The 25,686-nt window shown below is 38.8% G+C and overlaps 1 protein-coding gene and 1 pseudogene across 1 annotated transcript; both read right to left on the reverse strand.

Moving 5' to 3' along the window:
* Positions 1-7,639: 7,639 nt before the first annotated feature.
* LOC149832283 (peroxidase 72-like) lies at positions 7,640-9,266 on the reverse strand. Its single transcript, XM_090013211.1, has 3 exons — positions 9,069-9,266; positions 8,337-8,502; positions 7,640-8,055 (listed from the first exon to the last, which is right to left on the reverse strand). Exons 1-3 carry the CDS (start codon positions 9,264-9,266, stop codon positions 7,640-7,642), a joined length of 780 nt encoding a protein of 259 aa, XP_089869337.1.
* A 12,282-nt stretch (positions 9,267-21,548) lies between these two features.
* LOC149832284 (protein IQ-DOMAIN 3-like) lies at positions 21,549-23,857 on the reverse strand (annotated as a pseudogene).
* Positions 23,858-25,686: the final 1,829 nt, after the last annotated feature.

A 25,686-nucleotide genomic window follows, 5' to 3' on the forward strand; every position in this document is an offset into this window, starting at 1 on the left:
GCATGTAAAAACCGCAACACAACCTCTGATTCAAAGCTCCCAAACATAGCCTAAATCTTTTTGAAAATCTGATTGGGTTCAAAAATAGACTTTAACAATATTGATTTGAAGTAGTGTTACATTAAAGTTGATTATATATATATATATATATATATATATATATATATATATATATATATATATATATATATATATATATATATATATATATATATATATAATGCCTTTCACGGTATTGTACCATACTTGAAATCATAAAAATGCAAGCTTTGTCTAGTAAGTCTAATCCCACAGATGCATTCAACACGGTTTCGGTTTGTTGATGGGGATCGCAACTTGGATTGTATCATTTCAATATAAAAACATGTTTTGCTGAGTCTTAACATTTTAGTGTATCATGAACCATCGATTCTTTTATGCCCTTGATAACCTGCTTAGATGGCACAATCACATGATCTAGAACATGTTTTCCACTAGGCAAAGTATGTAGATCACAATTATATCATTAGATCCGCACAAAAAAAAAGTGTGAAAATGTGGTGGTTTCTATTGGATCGCATATATACAGTTTAACAAATACTTGTCCATATGGGAGGACTAAAAAAATACATTTGAATACTACCAGAAATCCAAAATTCATGATTCCACAATTTAACCCACCAAAGGTTCCAAAAAAATTCAGGATTCAAGCACATAGGGTGAAAATAGGGATGCCAATGAATATCCAGAAGTCCTTGAATTTATTCTCTTCCCTGCTACTAATATAAGAACATTGTGATTTGTTAAGGCATCCACGAATACCTGATGGGGGTAAGAGAAATAGGATAAATTGAGATTTTCTATTGTGAATAAAGTGCAATTTCCCATGATAACCTATTTTCTGGATAAATGGGTGCATCCAAACACCCCCTAGGGAATATCACCCAAGAAAGGTACATGAGTTTATGGTCTAGTACTTGCCTGATTCAGGCTGAAAATGACTTGGACATGAGTTAGGGCAGGGAATTTTCAATGATGTTTGTGGTGGTTGCAAAGAGCTTGGGTCAATTTTTATAAATTCCCTTCATGTTCTGGTTAGGGTTTTGTTTCCTTTTCTTTTAACGAGAGACACCTCTATTAATGTGGTTGAGTGAGAGTTTTAGGTGTATTAGGACTTTAGGGTTTCTTTGAGGGCTCTTTGTATAGAGACTTGTATTTCTATGTTGTTTTATTGGATTTCTTACTCCGCCCAAAGATGGGGTCGAACCATGTAAACTGAATATCTTCCTTCTTTCCTTTTTCAATTTCTCGTCTCAATATCTATGTGAGGTGTGGGCATTGGGTTGGTCGGGCCTGAGCCCATTTAGAGTTCGGCCCGCCAGGCTTTAAGTGCGGCCTGGCCCGGAAATGACCTGGCCCATTTACTAACAGGTCGGGCATTGGCCCGGTTCTTAACAGGCTCGGGTTTGAAGAACAGCCCATGACCCAGCCCATTGGACTAATGTGAAACGGGTCAGGTTCGGCCCGTCTTAAACCCAACTAATTAGTACAACTAATTAGGTTAATAATAAAAAATTAACAAGTTCTCATGTACCCAACTAATTATCTTTCTAGTTTTCATAAAATTAATGCAACTAATTAGGTAAACAATAATAGTTACCAAGTTACTATGTAATTAATTAAAATTTTATTTATATATATTAAAAATTAATTAATAGGTTGTCGGGCCTGCCCCGATAGTTACTGGGATGACCTTGACTCGGCCCACGTATATGACGGGCCGAGTTTCGACCGATAACTAATGAGCCCGGTCCCAAAACCTTGACCCAAACCCGGCCCATGGTGGGCCGGGCCGGCTTGGCCCATCGGGCCGCCAGTTCTGTTGCCCACCCCTAATCTCTGTAGCTTGATAGGTTTGTTAGCTCATTCTGCAACATATAGGTTGGCTACGCCTAGATGAGGCTTAATTCAAGTTTGTACTAAACTAAATCTATCTTTGCTGGTTATATGGAAAACTATATCTAAGATGTTTTTTGAGAAATTTGCAGTTAGTGTGCACAAGTTAATTAGGATCCTTGATTGATTGTTAAGATATAATTCAATGTTTTGACCAAGACGCACATCACACTCACTTTTGGCACCATTCCATTTTTTTTGACCTAGACAAAAAAATATGACAAATATAACAAATCTGGCCAATTGATTTTTTTCTTAATGGTTTTACCCTTCACCTGAAAAATTAAGCACTTCTAAGTGTGATCCTTTCTGCAATGTAATTGGCTGCAATTTTTTCAATCCATGAATTTGAAATAACTTCACTAAATCCCATCACAAAAATCTTAAATGACTTGTAAAAATGAAATTATAACTTGGGTAGAAAAAAACGGAATATAAAAGAGACTTCAGCTCTTCAAATTCCGGGCAGGAGTCCACATGCAACCGTTACTATTTCTCTCTCCTCCATATTTATATAGCTCACAGATTTGTTTCCTCCCTTTTTCATCACGTCCACCCCACCATTATATCCCATCTTTAAATCCCTACTTCTTCTTCCTCCTTTCTCCCTTGCTTCCCACCAACAACCAAAATCTTCAGTTTCTAGAGATGGAGATATTAGAGAAGTTGAAGGAAAAGGAAGCAGTAAAAGATGGAGCAAGTATGTGTGGGATAGCTGGAATCCCATTTAAGACCCTTCCTAGGCCAGTGAACACTTCTCCGGCCACGAAAGATGAGGAGATTGGGTGCTCGACATCAACGCCCACTGAAAAAGAGTCGAAGATACCAGAGGTTTTGGAGTGCCCACCTGCACCAAAGAAAAGAAGGGTTTTTTCTTCTTGTTGTTGCTCTTCCTGTTCTTCTCGTGATGGTTTGAGGTTTTTTAGTCCTCCCGACTTGGATGCTTTGATTGTAAGGAAGTCAGTTTGAGCTTCTTTTGGAGGGAAAACTGGTGCTCTCTCTCTCTCTCTTTATATATATATATATATATATATATATATATATATATATATATATATATATATCTGTGTGTGTGTGTGTTTTATCTATGACTAAACTAGTTACATTTCTCAAAAGCAATAGCATCTTTTAAAATACATGATTATTTTTTGAATAAAAAATATGACTCACATTTCACAATCAAATGTAATTACAATAATGTCATAAATTTTGAGGGTGTTTTTGGTTGTTTTAATAAGTTGAGTACAATTAACATTAATATAACTAAATTAATATGAGACAAATATAAATAAATAAATAAGTAAATAAATAATATATATATACCGAAGGTTTTATATATATGAAAATTGGGAGGTAAAAATTTAAAATTACCATAGGTATGAATCAGGCATCTTCATCCCTTTTTTTCCACAAATCTAGCCCATAGATATGTTTCACATTTTACAAGGAATCAACACTTGGATCCTCTTTTTTTGACAAAAAATATTAATGTTTTAGTATTAAAAATTAAAACCAAAATCCACTCATGAGTCATAATCAGATGATCCAAGACTTCCTCCTACAAAACCATGTAGATTAGATCTGTATAGTCAGATTTCAAAAATGTGGAAAATTGTCAAAATGACCCAACACACACATTTGGCACTAATGAAGATGCAGAACTATTGAGCAGAGAATCATAAGTTCAAGCTTTATCAACTCAATCTAACACACAGATGTATTCAAGATTGGTAATTTGCTAAGGATCAAACTTTGGATTGTCTTGTGATTTAGAAATATGATTATAATCTGTAAGAGATGCCTCTAACTTGATCCTATTTTCAAAGCCTTGAAGTAAAGCATTCAAGTACATGGCAGCTATTGTGGGTATTTATTTAACAAAAAGTACCATTCATATGTAATAAGATGTTTGATCTTGCTCTACATTATTGTGCCCCGTACGCGCAACTTGGGCACGTGCATGCCATGACATAGCTAGGTCATCTTTTTTGCTTCTTTAGCTTTGTATAGCCTTTACCTAAAGCCTTTGGCTTAATAAGTCATTGTGACATTATAAATAGCTTAGGGTGAGATGTGGGGCCACCAACTCTCTGCCCCTCATAGCTAAGGAGAATCCTCTTGAAATTTTTATGGTTTTTTAAGTGTTTTTGGATTTTTTCCTATTCCTTAGGAGTCAACACCCATATTTTTTTAGAGAAGAACTTGTTGGTAGGTAGAGCTCCACTTGAAGGCCTACTCTTCAAGACCATCTCACCTCACATTGCCCCACAGTGAGTTCACTTGCCACCTTTGTACCACGTCTACAAGTACCGCTTAGCCAACTTATAAATACAAGTTGAATTCTTGAAAACTATGCTTTCACCTTTTTCGGTTGCTTGCTCGATGCCTCGTTGCACCGCTTGTGTTACTTGTAGATTGTTCGTGCACATTGATGATTGCCCGTCACATCGCTTGTCTTGGTGGCTTTGCGTATAGTTGATCTTCTTGGGTTGTTGCTTGTTTATGAGCCTCTAGTCTCATTGGGCCACTCAAGTGCTGAGAGCATTGATTGGGTATATGCTCCTACGCGGTGGCCTTCGATAGTTGCCTCCTACACGTTGCTCAGTGCTTTCTCTCGAAGCACATCCTCAGGTTGCTCCCAGGTTATTCTAGCATACCACTTCGGTTTCGCAGGCTTGCCTAGTCCACATCCTAAACACCACACGGTCAGAAAAAAGATCCTGACAACATGACATTTTTGCTGACTAGTAAGAACAAAGAGAGGGCCTAACATGGTACTAATAGGTGTGGGCCGAGAAAGCCAGCCATAAAAGTTTTTTCTCTTTCAATATATTTGTTTTTTAACTTGGAGGGCCACAAGTAAGGGTGTAGACTGGTCGGGTTTGATACAGACCAAGTGGGACCAAACTCATATCTGATTTGAGATATTGGTACCGGGTTTGGACCCGAGTTCAGTTAGACCTACGTCCATAAGGGAAACCATACCCAGACTCTATAAGGATTACATGAACCAGAGCCAGTAAAATAATATTTTTAATTTTTTTTTACATTGAACAATGGCAGATCTTAGTTGAAACTTGGGTCGGGTCCAGGTCCGGTATGAAATTTCATAAACCATACCCGCCTTTATATATATTAATTGGACTCTGAGTCTGATCTGGATTCGATTGGACCTCCTTGTTTATCACCAAATCCTGACCCTACAGGGTTTGGTATGCATCGGATGGAAACAAACCATTGACACCCCTAGCCACAAGGAGCACGGATGTACAATCCTGCTAAAATTAATTGCATTGCATCCCTTTTAAGAGACACTTTCCATGATATGGAGACGTTAGGATAATTCATTATGCTTTATATTTCAATGTTCTTACTCATCCCACGGAAAAGCAGGTTAATTAAAATCACGGGGGTTTGCAAAAACTTACCTAAAAAAATGGGGGACCGTATACTCTGCATTTGGAGTACCAATACTGTCCATGTTTGTGCCCTTGTGGTTGAGGTAATCCTGGTTAGTGGGAAGGGTTCAGAATCTAAAGGCTTTGGATGTAGGGGTGTCGGGTTTGGTTCGGACCCAGGTGGTACCAGATTTGGACCTGCGAGTATGGTATTGGGTCTGGACCCGAGTCTAATCGAGTCCACTATAAGAAAAATCATACCGGACCCAATAAGAACTAAATGAACCAGACTCGGACCATACTAGGTAAAACCATATTTATTTTTATCATTTTTACATTGAAAATTTGCTGGTCTTAATCGGAACTCGGGTTGGGTCCGGGTCTGGTATAAAATTTCACAAACTATATCCGGGTCCATGTATTAATCAGACCTTCGGGTTTGAACCCAGGTCTTAATCGGGTCTTATTATTTATCACCATACCCAGACCCTATAGGGATTGGTTCGGGTTGGGTCTGAGTAAAACCGACCTGTTGATACCCCTTCTTGGATTTCCTGAGGTCAAACCACAAGCAGGTGTGGCCGCGATTTTACAAGGAGTGCAAATGTGGGGCCAGTTCCAATGCATGGGTTTACCACCCTGGGTTTTATGGATGTAAACGGTTCGGATTTGGGTCGGATGTAACCAATACCAAATTTAACTAATCCGATAGTGGCTAATTGGACATGGATTCAAATTCAGATCGAACTTGAAAAATACATGTAATCAGATTTGGATATCTGTTGGATTCGGTCATGAAATCCTTAAATCGAATTTGAATCCAATTACTAATCGAATTTAGTTTTCTTAACAGAATCCGACTAATTGGATTCAGAATTGGGTTGAATATCAGATATATTCCATCCATTGACACCTCACCCAATGTGGTGCCAAAAAAAAAAAAAACAAGAAAGAAAGAAAGAAAATGCACTTGTTTGCTAAGAGCTCTTACTTATGGGTCTTGCTTCATATACAGTGGATCTTGACTTTCTGTGAATGTAGAAAATGAACGATGGTAATTGCCAATTTCTGCAAAAGAATGCAATATTCAAACTTCACATTTTTGTGGATCTACGGTAATTTGCAATTGAATAAATTCACCAAACACTACCACAAAGATTCACCAAGAATCAATTTGGTTGTCCTTCTACATTCTGCAGTGTCTCCTTATATCTAAAAGGCCCCAGCACCTTTCCTTTCAATGACAAGGAACTCACTGGTATCAAGCTCTAATTGGACTCACCTTATAGTGGTAAACCCTAGCTAGGACAGTGGACCGGTCGCAAAATGCTCCTCTATATCGGTCGTGGATTCGATCCCTATGGGAATCGAACTCTTGACTTCTGGGACCTGTAGACAACCTGATGCTCCTCCTTACCAACTGGGTGATCATGTGGGAGCCAAGTGCCAAAACACTTATTTTTTTCAGCAGTGTAAAGCGAGCCCACCATTTTAGGTTTACAATGAGGTGATCAATTTTCTGTAATTTTATCAGTATTCCACAAGATGGTTGGTTCTTTGTAATTTGCCCCCAAAAAAAATCTTTAAGTAAATTTGTCATACAAAAAAAGCTGAACTTAACCATGAGCAGGTAGTGCCTAGGCTTGCACTCGATAAAGTCAAAGCCCAATCAAACCCAAGCCTAACAAGGTTAGGCTCGACAGGGTCGTCCTTGTGAGTAGGGTGATAGGGTTAAGTTAGGCTGGCAGAGCTATTCAATCTGCACCGCGAACACTGTGAGACCTGTTTGAGACTTGGTGTGACAGTGAAGCATTTAATGGACCTAATTTGTGTCCTGGTGAGTCCTTTCATATGCTGACATCAATTGTTGTTACATTAAAGATTAGTCGAATATTTTGATCATATTGATATAACACTATGGCATTGTTTCCTTCTGATAAAATTTTGTATATAACTATGACCTTGCTCATGTTTTGTAAGCTAAGCTAACAATTAATCAGTTAGAAATCAACCAATATCAAAGATCAAACACAATAAAATCTTTGTTACGGGTCATAATCACAATTACCATCTGCAAATCTCTCCTTTGGATCACTAATTAATTGCAACCAAACTATGCATTAATTACACAAATTAAGAGACAAGGAAAAGTCCTCACTTCCACCAAACATCAAACACTAGACAGCACCATCAACAACAAAAGAAACAAAGACCCAACTAGCAATTCTCCCTCCCTGCAACCAATGATGCATTATTCCCATATTAACAGCACACACCAAGCTAAACCAATTAGATCCACTAAAACACTATGGATAGTTGAGTCTCCTGCAGTTCTTCCTTGTCTCTCCCTGTGACCCAGTTAAGGGGGTGATGTTGCCCATATTGATCATGGACTTGGCAAACTGCTCAAAGAACTTGTGATTGTCCTTAGCATAGAGCTCAACAAGCTCCATGGTCTTCTTGTTCTTTGTAAAGAGGATCTGATCAGTGCTAAGCAACCCTTTCGACGCGATGATGTTCTTGAAGTAGTAATTATCAAACTTGGCCACTGTGACATAATCCAGTGGGAAGAGGTTGTTGTCACCACCTGATCTAGGGCACCCTGATCTGAGATGTGATGCATAGGATTGATCAAGTGTATAATCAGGCAGCCCATTGCCTGTTTGGTTGTAGAGCCTTTGCCTGAAGCTTGTGCACCTAGAGAACCCAATTGTGTGGCTTCCTGCATGGACAAAGGCATAAATGGGCATTGGTGAAACATGCATTACTCGTATGGATGAAGGTGCAATTAGTCTACAACTATGTCATAAGGACACAACATTTTGGCCGCGACTCCTTGGTGACATGAATGGGACAAGGTATGTCATGAGTTCATAATTTTTTTGCAAATTAGGCCACAAGGACACTTTTTTTAGTCAATAAAAAACTGTTTTTTGATAATTTAATATAATAAAGCACATCTACTACTGAAAACAGAAAAAGAAAAAACAAGATAAAAATTACCAGAAAGCGCGACCAAATCGAATAGATTAAGGCCCTTGAGCTTGAATTTTGTAATGAGAGTTTGAATGGTACTGTTTGGAGCAGGGATGTTGTAGTTTGATCCACTCAAGCTTGCCCCAAGCGAGTCTCTCCTTCCCAGCGGCACTTCCCAACTGGGCCCACCAGCCTGAGACAAAGACAAAGCAGGAAAATGATTGAGTACTGTTACTTTGGCCTATCTAAGACTCTGTTTGGGCTCTGTATTTCATGTTACACAGTTCACAAACTCCAACACAGAAACAGTCGGAATTCATGAATTTGATCATAGCAACAACAGAGACATCAGAGTCCATCAACTTAGCCTTCAGGCGGGTTCGCATGTATGATGCAAATAGTAGAAAATTTTAAGTTCACGAACTCAATGCATTTTCCATGATGCCAAACGTACTCAATGATGCTATTTTATCCATTTATGACAAGGGTGCGTTTGGATGCACTCATCTGAAAAAGCTAGTATAAGTTGAAGATTTGCGTTGTGCTCCAGAATGGAATTTGTGAACTTGTCTTGCTTTTCTGGATAAGTAGGTGCCATCCTGACTGCACCCCCTCAAATGAATGTTGAGTACCCTTGGTCATTTTGTGATATATATATATATATATATATATATATATATATATATATATATATATATATATATATATATATAGAGAGAGAGAGAGAGAGAGAGAGAGAGAGAGAGAGATGGGGCATACCAAAACCGTGGAGTCCCTTGCAGCAAGGGTGAGAATGTCTGCACAAGACACAACACCGGGGCATGCCTTCTCAACTTCAGCTTTGATCTCATCAATTACTTCAAACCCTCTGGCCGAGTTCCTGTTTGGGTTTGAGGTTTTCTCACTAATTATGCTGCCACTGCTATCCAACAAAATTGATGCATCACAGCCCTGCATATTTTACAAACCATGCTGGTGAGAGAGAGAGAGAGAACACTTCGCTAACTTTGGAAAATATTTAATGTATGTGAATCCTAATCCACAAAGTCTAACTATGAACTTCAAGGTCTCATTCATATTAGTTTACATTTAACATGAATCCCAAGCATTCTCAAGGTTATCTACACATCTTCAATAAAGTTTGCAGCAATTTAGAGTAACTATAACAATCTAATAGCTTTTAGAGGTGGGCGAGGTAAGGAAGGGTGGTCGTGGGGCCCACCTGGATTTTCGTCATAAAAAAAAATCTAATAGCACTTGCATTGCTTCATGAGGTATGCACATGCTATTTTAAAAAGTTGGACCTACTAAGAATAGGTAAGAGAGAGAGAGAGATTGGTAACTGGCAATAATACATGGATCCCATCATTTGAAATAGGATGGGTTTCATCATACATTCAATCCAAGCCATCCAATCAATGGCCAGATGGTTCTGCTGGATGGCTAGGATTGAATATATGATGAAATGAAACCCATCCTATTTCAAATGAAGGGATCCGTGTTACTTGCAATGGTTGCAACTGTACCAACCACGAAGTCGTCACATTAATTAGAAAGTGAATATTATCGACTTTGGTTCTATCTTTAAAGATGAAAAAAAGGACCAGTTCTGTGAACAATAAATAAATAAGGAAGATATTAAGATAAAATTTATAATCTTCAGTTCTCATATGAAACACTGGTTAGCAGGTGCTACCGTTTTCCAAGTCAAAATGAGACCAGTTTGGAGCAGCAAGGCTTGACTTGGTGACAGCAGCATGAGCCATGCAAAATTAATTAGTCCAAGTTACCCAATCATCAATTGGACTCTTTCCGAACAAGTGAATGAGATCCAGATTATCCAGCCGAAGCTATCCCATCTGGGGCCCAGTTTGATCACATATTTTTAGAAGCCTTGACTAAGCCTACCTTGACATCTCTCACTATCTTCAAATGCCATTTCTCATCATCTTCCTTAAAATGCTTTGTATTAAAGGAAAATCAAGGATGATTATAAAGAGAAATGCAGTGTATGCATTATGAGAATGTAAAGGTAAGGCTGTCAGTTCATCACCCAACTACAAAGTTGTAAAGTGAACAAATTAAAAACCTTTCTCCAAAAGAAAAATTCTTTCTTTGTAAAATCATCAAAGTAAAGATTCCAATACAATCTTTTTTCTAACAGAATTCGTGATTACCGAATCCCAAGAAGCACTAAACCTTCTAAGATCATTGTTAACTCACGTTAGGAAACTCTATAGGTTGAAAAGCAATGGCCTGACCTTGACAAAGCAGTCATGGAAATGGAGCCTGAGCAAGGACGCAGCCATCCTGGTCTCCTTAGCCACGACCCTGGCGACGACAGACTTGACTATCTCTTGAACCTTTGGGCATGATTTGTCATAGAATTGAGGGTAGAGATAGCCATAGCCATAGCCATTGGTTTGCCAAGAGAACACAGTCAGCAAGCATGGCATAAAGCACAAGAAGAAAAAGAAGAAGCGCGGAGACACCAATGTTCTGTCCATGTTTTCTTGTGTGCGAAACCTTAGCTCCTTGGTAGTGAGAGCCAAGTTAGCCCAAAGGCGTATATATAATGAAAAGAAGGACAATTTGGGGAATTAATTACTCTGAAATGTAAGGAATAGTGGTTGTAGCTGCCACACTATTGTATAAAGAAAAAGTATATAACTACCATTGTGCTTTTATCAAATGGTTGATCACACACTTTTTCTTTTCTTTTTTCTTCTTTTTTGGTTGAACGTGTTCCAAAATGACTGTCTAAAGAGTTAAAAGGGGTTAACTCAGATAAAATGGTTAACTAGGCTGATTTGAACTTGGAGTTTAGGACTAGACTCACTTGAATAGGCATATTAGGAAGAGATGGTTGGCAAGTAATTAAACTCAAACAAGCTTGTTTACAAGTTAAATTATGTGTTTAGCCACACTACAAGAAACATGTGGATTAGCGACGACCTGAATTCGTCGCTAATCCATCGCTAATTCATCGCTAAACAGTTTAACGATGGATTAGCATCGGATTAGAGACGGATAGCTTTCATCGCGATTTTTTCGACGCTAAGTAGCGACAAAACTTATCTGTCGCTAATTTGCAATGAATCAGCGACATAAATGATCCATCGCGAGTCTGTCACTATTTTAAATTAGCGATGGATAATATCCGTCGCGAGTCCTTCGCTATTTTAAATTAGCGACGAATAATATCTGTCACTAATCCGTCGCTAAATTTTAAAAAAAAATTAAAAAATTTTTTTGCTCGCTGCCGGGAGGTATTCCGGCACCAATAAGCCGGACTTGAAGCGATTTGTCGGCGGCGACGGAGGAGGAGAACGACCTACCACCGAATCCCAGCAAGCCGTACTCCCTCGACCCCAAGATCTCCGATTGGGTCTCGCAGAGGTCGGAATGGACCAATCTCGTTGTTGACGGCCATGACGGAGACGAGGCCAGTGTCGGGGCGGATGGCGTCATGGAGGCGGTCAAGGTCGAGGAGGTCGTCAGAGCCGACAGGGAGGTAGGTGGCGTGGAAGCGGCCTGCTCCCTGGCGCGCTCGACCTCCTCGTCTGACTCCCAGCCGTAGAGGTGAGTGCAGGAATGGGGGTTGCCGAAGCGGCCAGTGAAGAAGGGCAGCATCGCGTCCAGCACCCGCGGGTCCACCGGCGACGTCGCCTGCATGTCCAGGTATAACGGCCGCCCCGTGATCCGCACGCCCTTCATCGAGACTCCTCCGCCCTCGTCTGCTGCGTCGGAGTTGGGCGACGACAGTCGCGGCGGTCGACATCGACCAGCAGGATCGTCCGGTGAGCCTTACTGCGGCGAGCATGAGGCTCGGCTTCATCGACCAGTGGGAGCACGAGGCTCAGTTTAAATCGAACATCAATTTAAATTTCGAATGGGGGAGAGAGGGAAAATTTCGCGCTTTAGGTGGGACGGTTTAAATCGAAAATTAGCGATGGATTTAGCGAGGGAATTTTTTTGTCGCTAATCCGTTGCTAATTAGCGACGGATTAGCGACGGAAAAATTCCCTTGCTAAATCCGTCGCTAATTACCTACAGTTTTGCAGTGAAATTTTTTTATCGTCGATCTGTCGATAATTAGCGACAGATTTGAGACGAAATTTATACCGTCGCTAATTTCAAAAATATTTCTCGCTAAGTTCGTCGCTAATTGGCGACGAAAAAAATCCGTCGCTAATAAGGGTTTTTCTTGTAGTGCCAGCTCAAAAAAAGGACTACAGATGGTAAAATGATAGCTAGGTCAAATTTGCCAACTCTGTACTAAACAATAAATGAATGAACCAGTGGGAGGAGTTGGGGCAGGGCTCACCTGCTCTCTTTCAAATTGTTGAATGCTTCTTTTTCTTTATTTTACGTATAGTTGCTCCTGTTATTGTATCATTTCCTTGTTGAAAATCTGATTTTTGTGGGACCCTCTTCTTCATAATCACACAAATAGTTTTCCCCAAGGAATTGATTGACTACAACCACTACCATTTCCATTGAAGACTAAATTGGGGGACTGGGTTCTATCGTTTGACATAATCTTAACATATATGGGCTTCTATCCTCGAAATTGTATATGTGAAATCAGCCACAAGTGTTATATTGATCAGACCCAAACTGCTTAAGGTACAACAAAACCGGATCAGCTAGAGTCATCAGCATGTTGGGTTGGGATCAGAAACTCTACTGGCAGGGTCCTGTTCAACACAGGATCGAGAGGGCTCTAGCCACCATACCAAAATTCATGCAATTGGTTCAATGTGGGAGGTCTGTAATTAACCCATGTTTAGGATAGTGCATTGAAACAAGATCCGGGTCAAGTCTGGATTTCAATTTCCCAAGCGAATCCATATTAAGCTGGGAAATTCCCAAAGATTGATATCGAAGTCAATAAAGTTCAACATAGTCAGTATTTATCCAAATATATAAACTCTGCAGCTAAACACGCTCAGAACCCTTTTTCTATCTGACTCATCCCAGAACTCCTCACAGGTCCAAATAGGCTTTTGGTCTCACCAACTAGACTTGGATCAGGGTCCAACCCATGGTAGCATGAATTTCTCTGACAATTATTAAGACAAAGCGCCCCTTTAAATAAGCATGTATAAAAATTGTTGAATTAAAAGTATAGTGATTTATCAAGGTTAATGAAACATGAAAAAAAGAACAAGTTGTGATTGTTTTTGCCTTGTTTCATTTCATCAGGGAAAAGCCATCTCTTTCTCAACAGTTATCACTCCTGTGAAGGTTTAGTCAGGCCTTCCAAGTGGTACCATCATGCCTAAAAAAGTTAAGCTTCACCAGAATCTAGACAAGGTTTGTTTTTGTTTCTTTGTAGACAAGGCTCGCGGAGTGCATAAGAGTGAGTGACGGAGGAGGAAGCAAAAACATGAAAAGGATGGTGATATGGACAAAGTTTCATTTTACACTTTCCAGTCGCGTTGTCGCTCTTTTCTCTATGTTGTTCGAAAGGCCAACTCACTCGCAGTTGCAGTTTTCTGCTGATCTACTCACAAACTAGGTCGCTTCACTTGTGAAAGTTGGTTACAAGAATGACCTTGTGTTACAGCTTCTACTTTTTGAAAGAGTCACAGCTTCTACTTTCTCAGCTGTGATTGTTCATCCCCAGGGAAACAGTTGGCACTGGCTTTTGAGATTGAGAGTGTGATTGTCAAAATTTCACATGATTGAGGGTTTGTTTGGACATATCATCTAGAAGACATTTCTTTGTGCTTACTTCATCACTTCACCGACGGTGGGATCGATTCCAAGTACTTTTAAGTAGTTGGTAATTGGTACCATGAGGGACAGACTGCCACAACTAACGGGGCCCTACTTTTTATAGATATTGATTTCTTTGAAAAGTTCCACATCCCCATCCACATATATAGTATTTTAGTATACCCATCGTAGTTACTGCTAATCATTTACGTGAAATGACTGATGCAGTTTCCCACGAGATCTCCACATTCTTGGTTAGGGGATTGGATTGAATGTCTCAAGTGGAAAAGATGTCACGAGTTCGATACCTTGGGGATATGTTCCTAATTACATGACGAAAGCTGGGGACTCTATTTGGTGGGCAGGGTGTCTCTTGGGTTTTTTTATGCCGAAGTTGTTCGGACTAGGACTCGGTAAATGATAGTTCTTGTCAATGACCAAAAAACAATCGGAAGTTTTCTCCCTGATAATCCATAAATAAAAGAAGTCGATGTAGTTGTTGGCACTGAAGCTCATGAACAGTGCAGACAGGTGCAATCACATCGCTCAAAAAAAAAAGTGTGCCGCTGCACCTGACCACCCTTCATTTTATTGTTGGGCTCCACAGCTGACGGGCTGTATCAGGGCAGTCAAGTGCAGGGGCACACTTTTTGTGTGCAATGTGATTGCACCTGATCCGCCCTCTAAGGAAGGTCAGGGTCAGGGTCAGCAACCATTAATAGAACCTCACCGTGTCTTGTAAAGAGATCTAGGATGTCTTTAACAAAACTTGATAGTGAAGATCATTAGCACCATTAGATAACAGCTTGCATCTTCTCCAAATGTAAGTAACATATGCAAGTGGACAATTACTAGGCATTTGACGAAGACTTGCATGTGGAAATTTTCCACCTCCAAAATGTTTTCAATGGAAATGGCATTAAAATGTTTCACTTTGATACAATATTCAAGGGCACACCTTGGTTTCAACCTGGTCATGTTTTCAATAATACCAAACATAAGGGAAAAACCAATGATTTTTTATGATCTATTTCTTGGAAAAATATAGATGTTGAGACTATATGGTCATAACTTGGTCCAACTGAACCCATGCTTGGAGCAAAACATTTCCATTGGAACAATTTACCAACATTCTTAAAACTTCCTGCAAGGCTGAAATGCAGCACTAGTCTTTCCTCCTTGTACAAGAGGAATCTCATCTTGTTTCCTGTTTTCAAGAAAATACAGTAGGTTTGAATATAACCCTATGCCTTGTAATTGACAATTTAAACTTTCTAGTGTAAAGAGAGTTTGATCAAGTAAAGCACCCAAGGGCATCTATGTCATTTTCTAATGAAAAACAGCTTCAACAGTGCAAACATGCATGTGTTAGTTTAGAATGAAAGCAACTCTATTTAATATCAAACTATTATATTCCTTAGTGCCAGCAGACTTAATTTTAGCTGATATATTTGTTGGTTTCCCAAAGCATATCCATTACCAAAGTAAGCAAAGATGGCCACTGCCTCTTGCCCTAAACTATTCATGGGTGGGCGAAAAAAAAATGAGGTAGCTAGGGAAATGATACACGAGAACATTTTCAGGGTGGAAGGCACTACAATGTTTCACTTTGAATAAAAATCATTCAAAGGCCCATCTTGGTTGGTTTTTATTTTCATAATGGCAGTGTTATTTAGAGTTCCTGAACTTGGTCATGTCTTAGCAATGCCCAAAATAATGAAAATTAGTTTGATCTATTCTTTAGAAAATTCAGATGAATAGTCTAAAGAATTGATGTCCATATCTTATTCTAACTCTAAACATGTCTAAATAGCCTAATAATAGATGCCCATAGAACTGTTAATTAATTTACCAGAATCATTAATGCTTTCAACATAACTCGAAGATTTTCAAAATGAGCACCATATCTTGTATTCAATTAAACTTCTAGATAAGGCTGGTAAATGAACTGGGCTTGTTGTGGCTTTACTTGATGTGGCTTGCCCAAAATTCATTCCTAAGATGGGATCGACAGCCGATCGAGCTACAAGCAGCTGATGCATTAATGCAGGTGAGATGAGTGAGAGCAATGGGTGTTCATCTCGGCTCAGCTCATATAGACTCGTTTAAATAAGTTCATCTTAGGTTGATATTATAAATTAAAAAAAGAAAAGGAAGCTCAACTGGTTGGATGGTCATGTAGTGTTGTAAACAAGAGCCGAGCTACAAGCAGCTTATGTAGTGTAAGTGAGCTGAGTAAGAGCAATGGGTGTTCCTCAAGGCTCAACTCATATAGGCTTGTTTAAATGAGTTCATCTAAGGTTGATATTAAACGTAAAAAAAAAGGAAGCTCAACTCATTGGATGGTCATGAGTTTGATTTTCATTATGTGCTTTTGAAAAAATAAGTTTTTTTAACAAGCTAGCTTGTGTTTTGGTTTGCCTTCCTCGAGCTCATGCTGTGAAAGTAGTGGATCCTGCCTACGTCGAACTAATCTAGGTCTATCATCAGCCGGTCGAGGTCCAACAACTACATCAGAGTCTCATTTGAAGAATCCTAGTAAGACAAAGACTCCAAGTAAATCAAGGACTCTCATGAAGACTCCTGATCAGAAGATGCCTCTCTCAGGTATAAGGTCTTCAAGAAGATCAATAGTTGTAGAGTCTTTGCTGGACTTAATTGTACTCATGAGAGGTCCAATCCCATAAGAAACCTCTCTCTTGTTTCTATAAATAAAGAGCACCTCTCTCTCTCTCTCTCTCTCTCTCTCTCTCTCTCTCTCTCTCTCTCTCTCTCTCTCTCTGCATCAAGTAGAGAAGAGGATTTCCCCACGGATGTAGGTTGTGCAAGACCGAACAACCTATAAACATGTTTGTCTATGTGTGTGAATCCTTGGTTTGTGTGAGTGTGAATCTTTTACACATACAAGTTCAAGTCTTGGCTCAGCTCCTCTTGAGCGAGTTAGACTAGCCAAACCCTAATAAGGCTTGACGATAAAATGAGCTAAACCCGAACAGCCTATGTTTGGTTCATTTTGGCTTGTTTACCAGCCTTGCTTCTAGTAAAAAGATAGCTTGACCAAACAAACCATTCAAAGATTTTTTTTAGCATTTTATGATACAAAATCCTTGTTATTTTATATAACACCGTTCTGGTTTGGACATCCCATTACACGCCAAGAGGTGCCGCATTGACTGCAGTCCCACTCAATACTTGATTTAGTTTAGAATGAAAGCAAGTACACACCTAATGTCTTCTAAATTAATATATACGCCTTAAAGTTGACATCTTTAATTTTCATAGGATTTTTGTTTCACAAAGCACATCCATTAACTAAGTAAAAGAACAAGGGCACATCCCCCCTTTTCTAAACTAATCATGATTCCTGAAAAAGATGTATGATATGCAAAGATACACCAGACAATGGTCCTCACAAACAATTAATATACTAATATAAAAAAGCTAGCAAATTGGCAGAATAATTCTTACAAAAATAGTATTGAAATAACATAAAGCTGACAAATTGCATAGTGATTCTAATAAAAATAGTATTGTGATAACATAAAGCTAGCAAATTGCATGGCCAAAAGTGCATGTGATACCAAGGGTTTGAATAGGATGGATGGTTGTAGGGGTATTAGGTGAGATGTACACTCAAGAAAGGTTGGCTTGGGGGAGTTGTCATCCTCAATAGAGGAACAGTCAAAAAACAAAAGATCAACTGTCTACCAAACCAAGATATCCCCAAACCCAAAACATTAGACCTTGCTTCACTTTTTGACGTGTTTTGCCTTAGTTTATGATGGATCCATCAATGCCATTATTCATGCCTCACTTTTGATAGAAGCATCTACCTTACCGATGATTTCACTTTTAGTTTATTACAAAAACCAAAATCTGCAGGAGAGAGAGAGAGAGAGAGAGAGAGAGAGAGAGAGATGTAAAATGATATTAGGCAGTGTCAAAAAATCTTAAAAAAAAAAACAGAAAACACAAAAAATAAAATATTGGTATCATGCTATTTTTTAACATGTCACGATTTTAATATGGTTTTGTCCGTTTCTAAATAGCACAATAAAAATCATGATATTATCAAAATGTCACCGGTATGTGTTAAGAACCATGATGCCGGTTGGATGAGAGAACTATGCCCTAGTTAGGAGGCCTACCGAACATTGAGATTTATCCAGTTGGATGAGAGAACTACGACCTAGTAAGGTGGTCTACCGAACAATGAAGATGACATGTTGACTATTAGGCCTCAATACTCTGATCAAATACAAGAATAACATATATGTGGTCATCTTAAGCAAACAAAAGTCATGATTGTGGCACAAATCAAGGAACTCTACTACCCAAGTAGGAACATTAGATGGGACTTATACAAGATGGTAACAAGCTGAGATTAGCAACTAAAGTAAACTCGCTTCGATAGGTAAAATTGATCTTATTAGTTAATTGATTTTGAAATTGTGACACAAAGGAACCGTAACCCATGTAGCAACAGTAGCATGGAGCTCAAGTTGGGATTAGTAACTAAGGTAAACTCTCATTGATAGGTAGATTTGCTCTTACACTACAAGAAAATGTTAATTAGCGACGAAAACTTGTGATGAATTTTTTTTCATCGCAAATTTGTGACGGATTAAATAGAGAAAACTAGCTGTCGCTAAAATTGAAATTAGCGACAGACAAATTTCATCGCAAAAAATTATTTTTTTATTTATTTTTTTACCCTAAACATAAACAAAAATAGACTTGATCAAAGTTAACTAAGTCCAAAATATAGACGGACATGGCTCCATGTTCGCACCCATGTCGGGGCGTATCGACGCGGATGCATCAACCTTAGAGCCGAGTCTGTGTGACTTAGAATAAGATGCAGTTAAGTCCATCTGCAACTTTAATGAATCAGTGGACTAACACTACCAATGACCTTGGGGTGCAATGATCTTGGGTTACTGGGTTACTTGGAATGAATCTTAGAGAGGTCAGATTTTTTTTTAGATTTTTTCGGTAGATATCCAAAACAAATTTTTTAATTTTTTTTTTTTTAAATTTTGCACTGATAGATGCATCTTTACTGATTTTTATATCTATGAACCTTGTCTACATTTGATTACCCCAAGAAAACACTACGAGAAAAGAATCATTAAGAAAAGAAAAGAAAAAAAGTGACAAAAATCTTTTCAGTATGCATTTTCTCTTTTAATGTTGAAGCTTGGATCTCTTCTCATATTTGAGACAAATAGAGGTCTCATACTTGTTGCAACTTAGGATCTGAGCCGAGCTGGAATCCCTCATGAGGACCCACTCATTTTAACTTAGGTCCAACTGATGAGATGTGGAGCCTGATTCAAAGTTTTTGCCCTTGCAGTAAGGGGGGTCTGGGGGCTCCCTCCGACGCGGTTCCCGCTATGCGTTTAGCAGGCAGGGTCCATGGGGGCCGCACCTGATGAGGGGTCGTAGGGGGCAGCGCCTCTCAGAAGTTTTTTTTTGGCTTATGTTTGAGATGGATCAGACCCAATTTTTTTACTAGCAGCTTAGTTAAAATTGTGTAAAAAAACCATAATTTTCGGTCAAATGAGGACTTTGACCCTCATTTGATTAAAAAATTCAAGGTGTGTACGCCTTAGCTTGTGGCGCGCCTCGCCTCGAGGCGTGCACCTCAAGGCGTATGAGGCGCACGCCTCAAGGCTCTTTTTTTTATTTTTTTTAAATTTTGTGATGGATTAGTGACGGATAATATCCGTCGCTAATATTCAGCGATGAATTTTTGATGTTTTACGATGGATTATATTTCATCACCATTTTAGCGACGAAATATAATTCATCGTAAACTCAAATCAGTGCTTATTTAGCGACGGATCATGTTCGTCGCTAATCCATCACAAATTAACGACAAAAGTAGCGATAAATAAGTTTTATCGCTAATTAGCGACCAAGATTATGTGATGGATGCTATACGTTGTTAATCTGTTGTCAATCCATCGCTAAACTGTTTAATAACAGATTAGCGACAGATTAGCAATGGATAACGCCTGTCGTTAATCCACGTTTTTCTTGTAGTATTACTAGTTGAGTTTGAAAGTTCATTTGTCTTGTCTCATGTGAAACATCTATTAATAGTTTAAGTATTTCCTGACAACTGGTTGTACTATATGGCTGGTTATAAGTCATTATCATGACTGTTTGGTCTGGTAGAGTTCTAGGGTTTGGTATGCAACTGTGAAAGGGTTAGGTCTAGGGGGGCACAGTGCACCTTAACCGTGCATTAATTAGCAAGGTTTTGGATTGTTGCATTGGTAAGCCTGCAGTACTCATGGTTTTCTTTTTTTTTAAGGTGTAAACTTGTGGTGCACCTCTTACCTTCATAGAGTCGCCCAGCTTCGGCTGAGCGAGGGGCTTATCCCTTTCTCTGACACTTATGGGAATGAACCCTGACCACCGGTCACTGCACCAAACCCCTTGTGGTCCATTGGCAAGGTTTTCTTGTTATCCAAGAAATTCATGTATATGGTTCAAGGATTAGACAACAGATCTTAATTATTTGGTTAATATGAAGTCCAGCCTCAATCAAATTAATTTTGCAGTACAAGGCAAATATTTGGACGCGATCACATTATGGACTTTAGAAAGTCAAGGAAAGAAAACGATTCAAATTCATTTCTGGAAACACACTCTACGTATCCGTTTGACCATGGTAAGAATTGAAGTTATATATATATATATATATATATATATATATATATATATATATATATATATATATATATATAATCATGTCATATGGGGTCCAAAAATCAAGGCCGACAATGTGTCAGAATATACTAACTTAAAAGATCACATTTTAACGTTAAAAAAAACATGATCCAAGCAAACAAACCACACTGAAGTTGTTAGATTGAGTCTATACAATTCCGTACCTCCATTAGTAGCCAATATTTAACCGTGTATATGTATAGGGGTTGGACTAGCTGCCAACTCCAATATTATGCCTCTACTAGTAGGACTGATTAAATAAATTGACAGATCGGGTACGGGGTAAGTTTGGAAACCGGAATGGGTATCCAATGCCTGGCCAGTATGCATTGAGTTTCCGCTCCAAGTGCAACTAACACCCCCAACCCCCCCCCCCCCCCCTCAAGACGCACTGTTTGCTACCGTGCATGTTTGGGGTTCGAATGAGCGCCATGTATGTAAGCCGGTGGGGCTCGTATCCAAGGTTGTTAAATGCGATGAGGCGAAGCGAGGCGTTGAGCCTGTTATGAAGCGAGGCATAAGCCTCAAGGCGTAAGTTTCATGATCAAAATAATAAAATATATAATATTAATAAAATAATAAATTTTTTAAATAATAACTACTAATAAATGACAATAAAATAAATACTACTTTCCTATAATTAACTCATATTATTCATTTTCTTATATGCATGCCCATGTACAATTAAGTTAGACTCACACTGCAAGATAAAACAAGTTATATCTACAATCATGAAATCATATTGAATACATGTGGGGTCATCTCCAAATCGACCTATTCTAGAAATACATAGCTGGAATACATGTGGCAACTTGTTAACTTTGTCTTTCCAGTTACAAATGAAGGCTTTGATGGTGGTGTGGACGAAGATACGCTGATGACAGGTCGGACTGGTTTCACAGCCACAGGTGATGGCCTCTCACCATAGATCTCACGTCGAGCATAAGATTTGGTGATCTCTTCAGCACTGCGAGTAGCAGTTCCCACAGATGATGCTGTATCAGAATGCTCTCTCTATGACACTACGGTTCTCCATGGCCTTGCAGCCATCCAACCCTCCAACCAATTCCATCCCCGATGTGGATTATTCGGGTCCACAAACATCGAGTTTGCTGATCTAGTTGAATTCCTCCATTGTTGCTGCAAGTATGCATTGCTATCAACAAGGTCTAATGACTGAAGCACGTGAAAGAATAAGCACCATCAGTACCTAATGAGAAAAAGCATATGCCAATGCTCGCTCCCTTCTAATAGCAGCTTCTTGTTTGTTAATTAAGTTGCTCTCTATTTGCTCCTTTGACGGTAAACTGTCATCCCAATCTTCTCCCATCTATCATTTGTATTGCATCAGTAAGAAAACCAAAAATAATTTATGCTACTCCCATTGGAACATCTTAGCAGAAGAATCGTGACACATGTAACATGATGATAGGAGACATCCTGAATGTAATTTATTTCAGCTATGAGAAAAGGCCAAGACTAGTAAAGGATCTTGCAATAACAAAAGGATATAGCAATGCTTGTCCAAGTACCGTAAACCTTCCTCCAAAATGAGGAACCTATTCAAATCATTTTCCTAAAATGCAATTTCTAGCTCAAACTAAACAGCTTAATTGCTACTCAAGTTCCTTGTGCTAGACAGAAAGAAAATCAAAATGTAAAAGCCCATAATGTTCTTTTTACAGTAAGATTCAGGAGAGCCAACTCTTGGGTTCACGTGATATTTCCTAAGCTAATAAAGCACATACCAATACATTAAATGCACACATTTAATTATATTGAATCACCTATTGCATTTGCTTCATAAAAGAAGTGAAAAAAAAATCACTAGAGTGCAAAAATCTAGGAGAAATCCAAGAACAAGCAACTTATAGATGCTCTCATATTCTCGAGCTCCTTTTCTCATTTTAGTAGCAATTGGCGATGGAGAAATTGGTTCTCTTCTGACATTTTGATCCTTTTGGAACGGATCTGGGATTGAACTCTTGCCAATGTCTGCATGCATCGGAGTGTGGTTGTTGCTTGACGCTTAACAAAGTTTCCCACGATCAAGGCTTTCAACCTTAGAAGTCCTCTCAAAGCTCGCATAGCTCTCCTTGCCTGAATTTTGCTTCCCAGCAATGTTACAATCCCTACATATTATGTATAATGCTGATAATCATAGTGCAAGATAACAAGAGGCAGCCATGAGATTATCATCTAAAAATGATTACTAATCCTTAAATTTTTTAGAAATCCTTCATTAGTGGTTGTGAATGACTTACTTTCTCAATTTTTTGAACCTTGGTTCCATAGGAGCAAGTCAGAAAGATTGAGAAATAAAACCATCTGATTTGATTCGTTCTCAATAGCCATGAGACATTCCATAGGAGCAAGTCAGAAAGATTGAGAAATAAAACCATCTGATTTGATTCGTTCTCAATAGCCATGAGACAATATCAGCTCACTCTGTGGGTAAACATTTATGCATGAGCACATTCAAAATAGATGGAGAACAAGAGCTACACACTTTTACATACGTGAAACTTCAAAATATAACTAAAATGTTAAACTTCTCTAAACTCTGAATGAGATGTTGCATGCATCAATTGATTTATTTGACTTCTAAAAAACATATCTGCTTAAGAACTTGAAACTAGAAGCAACTTGCCACAATTGTCAACAGGAAGTCATGACACTCCAAATAATTTCACAAACCCCACAGCAAGAATGAAGCAACTCTAGAACAACAGACAAAAATACAAATCTAAATCTCAGATATTTCTAAATACAGTGAATTGATTATTCCAGAAAGAGGCATTCCATAATCTTTGGTCAAAGGAAAGCTCACAAACCAGGTACTCACAGAAAGCCGTTTGAATCTTGATTGCTGCCACCTCTTCCTTGGATTTACCAGAGCGTCGAGGAAGGGTTGTTGTTGTTAGCCTAACAACCTCTGCAGCAGCCTGAGCAGCAGCAACAGCAGCCTCAGTCGCAACTGCAGACACAATGGCAACAGAATAAGCATGTTTGCTTTGTTTATCCTCTACTTCAGCAAACTTTGCTTCTTCAATTGGCAGAGTGCTGGTTTCAGCAAACTTCATCTCTCTTCGATCGATATCGTGATGGTTTAAGAAAACTTTGCTTCTTCAGTTGGTACTCTGACTGTTTCAGAAGACTTTTCATCTTTGGTGAGTACTGTGACAGTTTCAGCATGCTTTGCATCTTCGGTTAGTACTGTGACGGTTTCTTCCAGCGGAGAAGAGTTGGAATGTTTTGATTTCTGAAAGATCCATTTGTGCTTTGATTTGCCAACTTTCTGATACAACAGAAGATCAACTTAAGAATTCAATTTTTCATTATAAGAGAGAGAGGGAGAGAGAGAGAGAGAGACCTTGTTTCTTTTCTTTTGATTCAGGGATAAATGCCTTCTTAACAACAACAAACCAGTTACCCTTCTTCCCCATCTTCTATATCATGCCTTGGTTATATCTTCATAAACAGAACAAACAACAAACAAATCAGAAATTTCTGTTTCACAAGACAATAACTTGGTCCAAATCACGAAGACTCATTCTCATAAACAACATGAACTTTGGCACAAAATGGTAAAAGAGTAACATGATGCGTACGCCTGAGAAGCAAAGCATGCCTCAACGCGAGGCGTGCGCTTCACCCTTGTGAAGCGTGAGCTTCAAGACTCAAACGCCTCACTACAGTGCCTCAGTACTTTGAGTGTGCACTTCTCCTCTGAGGCGTACGCTTCAGGTACTGAGGCATACGCCTCTCACAACACTGCTCATATCCTCGTGTGTCAGCATCACTTACCGTCGGAGTTCGGTGTGATTGCAAAGACTTAAGTACCCTTTCTCACTATTTTTGCCATGAAACGATGGTTTGAGAAAAGAACAAAAATATCCTTCATCAAAAAAAGAGAAACGATGGTTCGAGAAAAGGACAAAAATATCTTCCTTTCAGAAAGTCAAGGATGATGTTAACTCTTCAAAGTTCAAACGTTCCATTTTTTCCCTAAGCAGTAAATTTTTGCACCATCTATTGTAATAGGAGCTCCATTTGATGGCACACCCTTTGTCATCGACTGTTGCCACCGGACCCTCCTTTGTCATCGTCTGTTGCCACCGGAGCAACCTTTGTTGTGGTCTGCTGCTGCTGAAGCATCATTTGTTGTCGTCTGCGCAGTGGCAACATCATTGCCACCATCGGCTGCGTCTACCTTCTGGGTGTTTCTCCTCCACTGTCGAATTACCAAAACTTGTATCGTTTTGGTGAGTTTCGTGTAAGGTTTTGTTATGCAAGCAAATCAATTTATAAATTTGAATGTTAAATCTTATAACTGGATATACTATTTATGCTAAATAACACCTATTTTCATACTAAAACAAATTGATTTGTACCTATCCACCTTCTCAGCGTCGAAAAGCAGTTAGCACAATTTGTTCTTATGAATCAACAATGACTTATACGTTTGAAGCAGTAACGATTTAATGAAATTACCATGATTTGTATTTAAGTTTGATAAATCGTACAACAATGTTTACGTATGAAGCCTAAACGTTACAACGATATCTACTTATAAAGATTGTGATTTATGCAATAATTTGTAAGTTTGAAGCACCAATGATTTATACATTTAAAGCAGTAGCGATGCGTATTTATGAAGTTACCTCGATTTGTACTTAAGTTTGCTAAATCTTACAATGATGTTTACTTATGAAGTCAAATATTGCGATGATTTATAATGTTGGTGATTGTTTAATGAATGTGATAATTTATATTATTATATACTTGGAGAGGCGGTTGTAACATATAATGATGCGGCTAAATTTATGTGTTGTGCAGGTTAGCAATGTCTAAAACTCATTAGACAAGAAATTTCCCGTCGTTCGATGGGATGACTGTTAGAGAAATTATT

This window comes from Nuphar pumila, chromosome 7 (assembly GCF_984573655.1).
Source record: "Nuphar pumila chromosome 7, dmNupPumi1.hap1.1, whole genome shotgun sequence".
In the NCBI taxonomy this organism is placed as follows: Eukaryota; Viridiplantae; Streptophyta; class Magnoliopsida; order Nymphaeales; family Nymphaeaceae; genus Nuphar; species Nuphar pumila.

What these genes read in the sequence shown, in the direction of transcription:
- LOC149832283 (XM_090013211.1), bottom strand. Translation starts at nt 9,266, where the DNA reads ATGCAGGGCTGTGATGCATCAATTTTGTTGGATAGCAGTGGCAGCATA. An exon ending in CAAGGGACTCCACGGTTTTG is followed by an intron (nt 8,503 to 9,068) that starts GTATGCCCCATC and finishes TCTTTGTCTCAG; the next exon opens with GCTGGTGGGCCCAGTTGGGA. An exon ending in CGATTTGGTCGCGCTTTCTG is followed by an intron (nt 8,056 to 8,336) that starts GTAATTTTTATC and finishes TTGTCCATGCAG; the next exon opens with GAAGCCACACAATTGGGTTC.